The following is a 9,793-nucleotide window of genomic DNA, read 5'->3' as shown; positions in this document are numbered from 1 at the left end:
CCTTTTTTTCTGCTCAGCCCGGGCGGTGCAGGGGGAGGTTTGCAGCCAAAATGAAGCGGAAAAAAAAAACGGGGTGAAGGGAGAGAACGACAAAGCAGATGGGTACACGCTGGCACGCTTGCACAGGGTCGCACAACAACCGCAGCCGCAAAAATAATATAAAAAAAAAATTACAGCCGGTGATAACCACGTAAGTACACATGAGAATGCACCTGTTTGTTTGTTTGTTTGTGTGGGTGTGTATTTGATTGCGCCTCTGCAAAGCAGTGCATGCATCAACCTGTGTGATAGCGTTCCCACAGTCGCTTGGCGCATGCACACACACGCACGCAGAGGTACAAAAAAACGCACCCCCCCCTCCACTTTACCTGGCCATATTCACTTGGACGATCGTCGGTCACCGTTATCTTGTGCTGTACGCTGTTTGGTAGTCACGGTAGAGCTCACGCACGTAGGCCCGCGTGGAGCCAAACATGGGGTACACAACGTAGGCCACACCAAGGCACGCCAGTGCTGCCACTAAATACGTCAATTTCTCAGTGCGTTCAATGCGCTCCTGCAGGTTCCCAATGACACGCACGCCGCTGTCGTACGGTGGGAAGGGTTCGTCCGGCACACCCTTCTCGAGGAATTTGCAGAGCGGCTCCCAACCGTCCCCGTAGCGGTACACTAACAACCTGGACTTATCCACGTTTGACTGAACTTCAGCCTCGTAGCGCTCAAGTGCAGCGACAGGCCCTTCAGCCCCGCCGCAGGGTGTCATTTTGTGAATCATGTTGTCAAACGCCTTGGCGATGCCGCTCCGGCCCACGCGGCGGCGGCTGCGACGACGCGAGAGTTTGCTGCCCGCCTCGTCCAGGAGAAGCGGTCCCACGTGGGTTTCATACTCCTCCACCCACCGCCGCTTGTTCGGCTCCTCCACGAGGACGACTTTGGTGTACTCCGGGCACGCGCGCAGCAGACGGTCGTAAATCAACGTCGCCGGTGGGCCAACAACAGCGTCGTGGTGGCTGAACAGCCGCATGTCCACCGGCTGCTTGCCGTCAAGTATCATCGACCACTCCGCCGGGTGGCGTGCCGCGTGACCTTGCTGAAAGCAGGAGCGCAGAGTGTACGGCACGTAGCCGAGCTTCCGCAGCGCCCGCGTCATGGCCCCGCCGTCGGGCACCGCCGTCAGACACAACACACGCATGCGGCAAGGGCCCGTGACGCCACGGAACATCACCGGCCAGCAGGCGAGGAAGGGGAGGGGGGAAGGCTACTACAGCTGCGTAAAACACAATGCGGGAGTGTCGCGCATTGCCCCAACGTGGCAGACAGACGATGAGAGAAAGCAGCAGGCAGAGGCGGCCAGGCATTTAATAACCACACACACAGACACACTCGGAAATAAGCCAAAAAAAAAACAGGGACAAAAGCAGCATTGACAAAATGTCACATTGTGACTGCGAGGGGCCCATCAATTTCAGTTCCACACAGAGAGTCCAAGGCTGAACTATGCACCACATGGCAAAGGCGGCGGTCGCCTACCCCCTCTGGTAAAATGCGTAGCGCCCAGTGCGCTGCAGCTCACGCAAGTACTCTAACACCGCGGGGGAGCGGAGGCAGCTGTCGAGAAAAACCTCCGCCGAGACACCAAGCGTCCGCAACCGCGAGGTGGCGAGGTAACACACCGACGAAGGGCGCTTGTGCAGCAGATCCAGTGCCCCAACGATGTCAGTGGCGCCAAGCGACGCGATGATTCGCAACATCTTCTCGTTTCCCGCACCCTTCCAGAGCGCCACGTCCACGGTGCCCTCAAGTACCAGCTCCACCCATCGCACCTCTGCACCGCACGCAAGAACAATATCACCGGGCATAAACACACGTGTCACGGCACAGTTGCTAATTGCTGTGATGGCGGCGTCGCCTAAACGTGACGCCAGTGGGGTTGTGAAAAGTAACGAGCGCGACTTCTGCAAATGTCGCAGGTAGGCCGACATCAGCAAACAGCGAAAGGACTTACGGTCGAGTTGATAAACGCTGCAAGTGGAACTTGTGACAGTCGCCGTCGTTGCCGGTGTGGCACGTCTCTTATGCAGCAGCGGCGTCACATTAACCGCCTGGCCCTGCCGATACATCATAATAATTTCGCCACCCCGTGACAGCGTGACGACGCCGTCAGCAATCACGTACATGCACTGTCGCCTCTGCGCCTCACATGTCACGGTTGGGTCCTCCGCGTACAAAACACAACCGTATGGCAGTTCCTGCTTCGGTTCGAAGGCAGCGACAGCAAGGCCTCGCTGCATTGAGGTGGCCTCCCTGAAGGCTGTTGAATTCAAAAAAAAATGGTGCAGAAATGCATCATCGTCTGCCGTCTTGAGTACAACGGGACACATGTCGTCTGTGTAATCCTTCTCCGACTCTGAGTCCGAGGCGGCGTCGCGCTGCTCCTGCCGCAGCCGCTCCAGCGACCTCAGCCCCTCGCCTTGCCGCCCACCCTCTCCTACACACCAGCCGTGAGCTATGCGCAGCAGGGTACAGTGCGCGAGCATCCGGGACACGTCCTCGCACCGCAGACGATAGCCGGTGACGTGAGAATACGCGACGTAATCAAACGGGGACCGCGACACGGTAAACACCTCCATGGCACCAACGCATGACTTGCGGCCGAGAAACTGTAAATGCGCCGCGGTGGCACGATCCGTCGCACGCCTCGCTTCAATCGTCCCGGTGTCAATGAAAAAGATGGCGTCAGGGGTGCTGCCCTCGGACAAAAGGCAGCTACCGGGTGCATACACCGTGGGGAGAAGGGCATCCGTCAGATGCAGCTTCTCCACGCTGGAGAGCGCGCCAAACAACCCCACCCCGTCGATAAGACTGAGCAGCCGCTGCCGCTCACGGAGGGTGGCCGTCATGAGGATACGCTTCACTACAACTCGGCGCACTGTCCAGAGCACCACTTCATCCTTCTGATCTGCCGCAGCATAGCGTGCTGGCTCATGATCAACGCTATCATTGTACATGAAAAGCAAACGCTCTAGAGAAATGACGTCACCAGCCTGCCATGCAAGCGTCCCCCCAAGCACACCGTTTCCGCCGCCGTTCACGTTGACGTGAAAAAGCTGCGAAGGATGTGTGGGCGTCACAGCGCTGCTCACGACATGCCCACGTTCAACCCAGTAAAACTCGTGACTCAACTCACCATCTGCGGCAGTGATCAACGCACCAGGGGGGAACACACGTCGTTCAAATGCGTCCACAATGAACTGCACGTACCGCTCCGGCAGTCGGGCAAAAAATGGCAGACGGCGTATCATCTGCCGAAGCATCGCACGCTCTTCGCCCGATTTCTCTAGGATTCTTGGGCGAAAGACGTCGCTACGCCCTACAGACTCGCCCACAACCGAGGGTCGACGCGTCTTTTCTCGTGCCCGCCGGCAGAGCTCCTGCGTCTCCACCGCATCCATCTCGTCCTGCAACACCTGTAAAAGGTCCTGTATGACGGCGGCTGCGTCGTCCTCCACCGGAAACACGTATGGCGGCATCTGTGCCTGTTGCAAAAACTCCCCCATGCTGGCCGAGTCATCCATAGCTGCGCCCTCCTGCGCACTAGGGAGACTCGCTACGGAGATCGTGTTGTTCACGGGAGTCGCTGGTGCGTCCTGCGGCGGACTGGCTAGTTTCGCCAAGACATACTTAAAGCTCTGCATGTGCAGTCGGAAGATAGTTGCCCCGTCGTCGCCAGCCCTTACAATGTGCGATGGCAGTGTGGCATACATCATGTTGACAGGAAAGAAAGTCTCTCCGGGAAGGTGCGGAGCACCAACTTCGTTAGCCCCACCGTCACCAGCGCTACTGTTGGTCCCTGCCTGTCGCTCTGGCTCCTCAGTGCTATTGCCGGGGGCAGTGTTCTGCTGCAACTGCCTCGTCGCCAACATGCGATTGGCAGCCTCGTTTGGCGTGGTGTAGACGCTGCCGTGAGTGACAATCACAAAACTTGTGTTAATCTCCAGCGGCGGGGCAATGACGACGCCTGGTGCAACCTCCTCCCGCTCCGTCACCTGCACCAGCACCTCACGCGTCGCCGTGTCGAGAAGGCAAAGCAACGGGTGGCTCGCAAAAACATCGCGAATAATTGCCGCGTCGGCCGCCGTCTTCGCAACGGCGCTCGGCGCGCACTCAAGTATCATCGTTTCGTCAAACGGCGGAGCCGAGACCGCGTCGCGCCGCGCGGCACAAAAAGAAATGTACTCGGCGAGCCTCTGCAGCGAGGCCTGTTCATCTACCACATTTTCGGCGTCAGTGCAGGCGCAGTGATATTCGCCGCCTCCGGCCTCTGGAAAAGTGAGCGCAGTGCCGCCGCCCACTGTTGTCCCTACCTCTGGAAGGAGCGAGGCACGAGAGCCCGGCGCCGCCTCCGCCTTCTGCTGCTGCTGCTGCTGCTGCTGTTGTTTTGGTGTTTGAAGCAACGAGCCGCGTGGGAAAGACATGGAAATGCCCTTGCCAGCAAAACCTACAGACAAGAGTAAATAGAAAAATAGGCATGGTGAGAAAATAAAAATAAAAAGCAAAATGCATGCGGGGCATGCAACTGCAGCTGCGGCGATGACAACAGAGGCTGAAACTAAAAACAAAGCATAAGAGGGGAAAAAGACACGGGAAAAGAGAGACAACAGTATGCCGGTGATTGTGGCAGTGCCTGGCTGTGGGACACCACTGCCGGTGTGGAGCTGCAGGGGAGGGGAGGGAAATATGGTGGAGGGCGAGGCGACGCCACGCATCTGCGAAGGTGTTGTTTCGGCGCAGCCCCACAAGCAGGCGGGGCGTCCGACGATGGCCCTCGTGTCAGCGGCACGGAGAAAGAGAAAAAGAGAGGAAGGCGTGGAAGCGCGGAAACTATCGAAGAAGAGGGAATAAAAAAAAAAAAACAAGCCGGACATCTACAGAAGAAGAGACGGAGGAAGAGAAAGAAACATGGCAGCAACGGGGCAGACACACACCGTGGCGAAGTGGGAGAAGGCAGTCGACGTGGCAGGTACAAACGCACAAACAAAAACAAAAAATGGCGTGGGAATACAACTAAAGGAATTGAATTTTGTTGTTTTTTTAGTTTTGTTTTGTTCTTTCTTTTTTTTTTTTCCTTGCTTCTCTTTACCCTACTCTCCTCTCTTTATTTGCTCTCCCCACCGCTCGTCATGATCCGCGGAGGACGCCGCAATTCAACAGGCGACGCTTAACGCGTGTGGAATGAACGAGCACACCTCGACTGCTGCTGCCGGTGCTGCGTCGGCGGAGGATGCCCCCCGCAGCCAGAGCCAGAGCCACACCACACGAAGAGGGAAGATCCCCACACGCACACACGCAGCCCACCCCTCTGCTTAAGCGGGCACTGCCATTAGTGATGGAAGCCGCCTACACCTGGACGACCTGCTCAAGGTAGTCAAGCTGCACCCGCTCCAAGTGGTCCTCAAAGTCCACAATCTGAAACTGCTTTAACGCGTCCACGGCGTTTTCAAATACCTCCACCGCCTCCGTTCTGCTCGCGGTCGCCTCGCAGGAGAGCGTGTCCGAGTTCCACCGCCCGAAGGTCAGCTCCGGCGCGGTAAGGTAGGTGTTTTCACCCGTGTAGTAGGAAAGCCGCACCCCCGCCCCTTCTATGCGGTTCGCACTAACGATGGTCCAGAGAAGAGGGTTATGACCAGTGGATGTTTTGTCCTGCAGCATGCAAAGCACCTTTTCTGTGAGGGGTGAGATGCTGCTGTCGCCGGCGCGCTCGTTTGCGACGTAGTAGCCCAGGAGCACGAGTCCCCTTGTGCGGGCGTAGCTGGACACCTGGGCGTAGGCGACGCTGAGCATGGGGTGTGGGTGGGTCATCATGATGGTGTGAAACAGCGGCACAGCGTCCGCAACAAACACACTATTGCTGGTGCCGCTCTCCGTCAGGCGCTTCCCGACCAGGAACCCAGAGACCGCCTGGGTGGGGTACTTCTGGCAGTGCAGCAGCGCCTTGGCATACGCCTCAACGGAGGAGACCACAGACGGGGCAGACATAATGAACGCACGGCGGGTTACCTCCTCCTCTCGTTACTTTGTTGCCGCTCGCTTATTGTTATTATGTATGTATGTATGTATGCGTGTATGCTTAAGTGTATATGGCACCCACAACACGCAATAAACACCGTTTCCCTTTCTTCGTTCTAGTCGGCTGCAAACCTTATATTGGCGATGCGGCAAGGCATCGGCACACGGGAATCACAAGCCAGTTTCCCATTGTGGGCGTATACGTGCAAAGCGAGAAGTGACAGAGGAAGAATAAAATAAGAGCAGGAGAAGGGATAAAACGGGGGAAGGAAACGCAGAGAAACCGGGAGCCTAGGTGACAATGGAGGGATAGGAAAAATAATACACATGCGCATTTATTGAACCTTCTGCGTTGACTCCGCCCGCCAATGCAGCTCTGTACATTCATCTATCCCTTCGCCTCACTCACCGCTACCGCCATGAACCTCGTGTCAAGCAGCACAGAAGAAAGGAGAGAAATGAAAGGAAAAGGAAAGAATCTTACAAATGAGATGCAACAAAACACCATTGCCACACATCAGTGCCAAACGACACGCAATGCCACACCCTCAGGGGTAGATGCCATTCGTTCCAGGGTTCCTTCCACGCGACGCTTCCAGTAGCTTCGCATTGCCCGTCTCGAAAAGTTCAAAGGTCCCTGCTGTGTTGTAGTCCTGCAACGTGAGCGTGACGAAGTCAAGCTGACGCAGCCTAACCATGCGCCTCGGATGACGCATCAGTCGCGCCAAGGCCGACGTCCAGTAGTGCGGGTCGGTCTCCGCTAGAGGATTGCCGTGCAGCGTCACGGAGGAGAGCAGCGGGAGGGGGCAGACCCTGCCTTCTACCTGCGCCCAGTCCCTGATCTTGTTCTGGTGCAGGTAGAGATGCTGCAGCGGCAGGAGTGAGAAATCGGGGAGGACGCTGATGTCATTACCGCTCAGATCCAGAGATCGTATCGTCATGATAGCGTTCATCACAAGCCGCCGCAGCACCGGCACGAGTAGCTCCGTTGACACCATGCCGCAGGCGCTGATGCGTACGCTGGTTGCGACGTAGGTGGAATTCAACTTCGCAGCGAGGCTTTCAAGCTCGTTCCCCGTGCTTCCTTTATGGTCTCGCAGGAAGGCAAAGCGTGACTTGGATTCTTCCACAAACTCGTACACCTCCTCATCGCCCTGTTTGTTGCGTGCCCTGACAATCACCCGCTGCTCCTTCTGCGGACGGGTAGGGTCACTCTGCTGATTCAAAAAGACACCCTGGGCAAAGTGCGGCTCTACAGCCGGCTGCACCTCGCGCGAGACGTGAACTTTGCCAGCAACAGGCTGCACATGGAGCAGATGCAGTGGGTCGGGAATCTTGCAAAAGGTGAAGTCCAACAACGGCAGAGTCGCGTGGTTTTTCATGTCCACTCGGACCTTTCTAGCCGCGTAGAAGTTTTCACGTTCGGCTGCAAGATTCTCAATTCGCTTTTGCGCCTGTGGCTGGTGTTCGCATCCAGCTAACCCGACGAGGGCAAGCATTTCCTGCACTGTGAGCATGAAACGATGAATCGTCACAATCAGGCCGTCCTCAAAGTAGCACTCATCGCGAAAGAGCAGCATCTCGCGTCCATACGTGATAAGCAATCGACTAAGACGTTGATTGCGATCTGTGTATTGACGGCCAAGCTGTGCGTAGCGCTCCGCCTCGTTCTTTGGTGCCGGCGGAGGAGGTAATCGTTCCGAGTCCTGCAGGATCACCTTCCTCGCCTCCATCTCAAAATTTGTCTCGGCGATGTACTTTCCCTTGTTCATCCAGTACAGGATGCGGTACAGCCGCTCTGTGGCCAGCAGTGGGCCCTCTACAATGTCCACCTCATAACTCTCGGCACCTTTCTTCGGTTTTTGCTTCCGCTTCTCCGCCGTCGTGCTCTTCCCCCTTGTCCCCGTCGCTTTTAGAGCCACCGCTCCCGCCCCCATCGTGGCCCCCGCTGTTGCGCCTGCGGTGGCAGTAGTTGGCGTGGTGACCTCAAAAGCAACGCCGGCACTGGGCCCCACGCCGTCCTTCGTCTGCGCTGCCCTGCCGAATACACCTTCCATCCGTGTTGCTGCTGCGGCTGCTGTTGTCCTTGCCCGTGCAGCGGCCCTGCGTTGCCCGTGGGCGATGTACGGGATGGTGTCGGCGACCATCGGCGGGGCCGGCGGGTACTCGAAGTGCGACACTAGCAGCACGTTTGGGTGCAGAATGTCGTGATAGTCGGCCACGTCCTGCCGCGTGATGGCCGCCATGAGGCAATTTTTGCCCATCTCCAGCTGCTCAAACTCCATTGGAAGGCTTCGCACAGGCAGGGAGGCCCCCTACCACACAAAGAGAAAGAGAGAGAGAGAGAGAGAAGGCAGGCCCCCTACCTTTTCTTTATTTCTTTCTTGTTTTTTTTTCCTTTTTTCGTTTTCAGTCTGCAGCCGCGGCTGCACACTCCCCACCACCGTCGCGATGAACTCCTTCACGCGCCCACGCGTTTACCGCAGTCCACCATCGCAGGGGCGAAGAAGAGGAAAGCAAGGGAAAAGGAGGAAGAGAGTACGTGGCGGAAGCGTCCACGCCGCCGTTGAGCCCGGCAAGAAGTTGTGGTTGTGCGGTGACGGGCGCGGCGGGTTGGGCCCCCGTCCATACGCACACACACATACACACCGTGAGTGAGTGAGAGAAGAGGCGTATACACATACATACGTGCAAGGACAAGAGAGGAAACGTGGTCCAAAGCCCGTTCGCTTTACAGCTTGAATTCGTTTGCCATTCCGCGCTCGGGCTGATCCCAGGAAAACGTACATACGAAGCGCCTTGCAGCAGGGTTCGGTGGCGGCGGCGGCAGGAGCAGGTGTGTGGCGCATCCCAAACACCCGCCCAGTGAGAAAAGTGGTGAATGGAGATAAAAAAAAAAAAAGTTTGTAGGAACAAAAAATAATAATAATAAATGACTCCCTTTCTACTGACGTCCATGCATTGCTCTTACGGAAGCAGAATGCGATCTCAACTCCCCCACCCCATCTTGTTTCAATAGATTGATTCCAGTTTTGCTGCTGGCTTTGTTCCATAGCTCTTTCGTTATCTCTTAGTTTGATACCTCTGTGTGTATTTTGTGTGTAACTTCATGGAAGGAAGTAGGGATCTTCGTTTTTTTTGTTGTTGTTGTTGTTGTTTTCCTTTTTGTTGTTCCTACCCTTATCCTCGCAGTCCTAACGTTAGCACCCGCCCCTTCTTCGCATGACACCTTTTCCCTCGCTTCCACTCATCTCCATCATCCTCCTATTTTTGTTTGTTTGATCGTTTGAATGGCGCGGAACCTGCCTTCTGTCCACCGCTTAATACGCACCCAACACCCCACAAACGTCTCTGGATATATATTATATGTCGTCGTGTGCGTGCGATGTCATGTGCGTATCACTTAGTTTACATGAGTTTACATGGGTATACCTCACCAGGTAAAGTATGTGGATTTATGTACACAGCACGCAGTTGCGGCTTAAAAAGTTACTTATGCTACTGAGGGCAGCAGCTGCAGCACACCAATCCAATACGCGCGCACACACAAAGATAGAGAGGCGCAAACGCACTGTGACAACTTCGTGTGCCTACAACGCACCCAGTTCTCCACCCTCACTCGCCGCTTCCTCCACGCATCCCCCCCCCCCCNCCNCCNCNCACACACGACGACGACGACGACGACGACGACGACGACGACGACGACGACGACGACGACGACGACGAC

The 9,793-nt window shown here is 56.4% G+C and overlaps 4 protein-coding genes and 1 pseudogene across 4 annotated transcripts, besides 8 other annotated features; all 5 read right to left on the bottom strand.

Moving 5' to 3' along the window:
- Positions 1-213: 213 nt before the first annotated feature.
- Positions 214-251: a sequence feature (A-rich).
- Positions 252-403: 152 nt separating this feature from the next.
- On the bottom strand, positions 404-1,222 carry TraAM80_05713 (uncharacterized protein; the record flags this gene model as incomplete). Its single annotated transcript, XM_029382584.1, has 1 exon — positions 404-1,222. One exon carries the CDS (start codon positions 1,220-1,222, stop codon positions 404-406), a length of 819 nt encoding a protein of 272 aa, XP_029237562.1.
- Positions 1,223-1,526: 304 nt separating this feature from the next.
- TraAM80_05712 (cAMP-dependent protein kinase type II regulatory chain) lies at positions 1,527-4,766 on the bottom strand (the record flags this gene model as incomplete). Its single annotated transcript, XM_029382583.1, has 1 exon — positions 1,527-4,766. One exon carries the CDS (start codon positions 4,764-4,766, stop codon positions 1,527-1,529), a length of 3,240 nt encoding a protein of 1,079 aa, XP_029237561.1.
- Positions 4,767-5,078: 312 nt separating this feature from the next.
- Positions 5,079-5,124: a sequence feature (A-rich).
- A 273-nt stretch (positions 5,125-5,397) lies between these two features.
- TraAM80_05711 (uncharacterized protein) lies at positions 5,398-6,036 on the bottom strand (the record flags this gene model as incomplete). The annotated part of the gene is made up of 1 exon (XM_029382582.1): positions 5,398-6,036. The coding sequence occupies one exon, from the start codon at positions 6,034-6,036 to the stop codon at positions 5,398-5,400; it is 639 nt and encodes a 212-aa protein (XP_029237560.1).
- A 59-nt stretch (positions 6,037-6,095) lies between these two features.
- Positions 6,096-6,126: a microsatellite.
- A 386-nt stretch (positions 6,127-6,512) lies between these two features.
- Positions 6,513-6,542: a microsatellite.
- Positions 6,543-6,614: 72 nt separating this feature from the next.
- TraAM80_05710 (uncharacterized protein) lies at positions 6,615-8,351 on the bottom strand (the record flags this gene model as incomplete). Its single annotated transcript, XM_029382581.1, has 1 exon — positions 6,615-8,351. The coding sequence occupies one exon, from the start codon at positions 8,349-8,351 to the stop codon at positions 6,615-6,617; it is 1,737 nt and encodes a 578-aa protein (XP_029237559.1).
- A 41-nt stretch (positions 8,352-8,392) lies between these two features.
- Positions 8,393-8,417: a microsatellite.
- Positions 8,418-8,434: 17 nt separating this feature from the next.
- Positions 8,435-8,474: a sequence feature (A-rich).
- Positions 8,475-8,562: 88 nt separating this feature from the next.
- Positions 8,563-8,786, bottom strand: TraAM80_05709 (hypothetical protein; annotated as a pseudogene).
- A 411-nt stretch (positions 8,787-9,197) lies between these two features.
- Positions 9,198-9,239: a microsatellite.
- A 492-nt stretch (positions 9,240-9,731) lies between these two features.
- Positions 9,732-9,793: a microsatellite.

The sequence above is a fragment of the Trypanosoma rangeli genome (assembly GCF_003719475.1).
Source record: "Trypanosoma rangeli strain AM80 chromosome Unknown Tra_15.4_contig_00192, whole genome shotgun sequence".
NCBI lineage: Eukaryota > Euglenozoa > Kinetoplastea > Trypanosomatida > Trypanosomatidae > Trypanosoma > Trypanosoma rangeli.
This window is presented reverse-complemented; position numbering and strand designations above follow the sequence as displayed.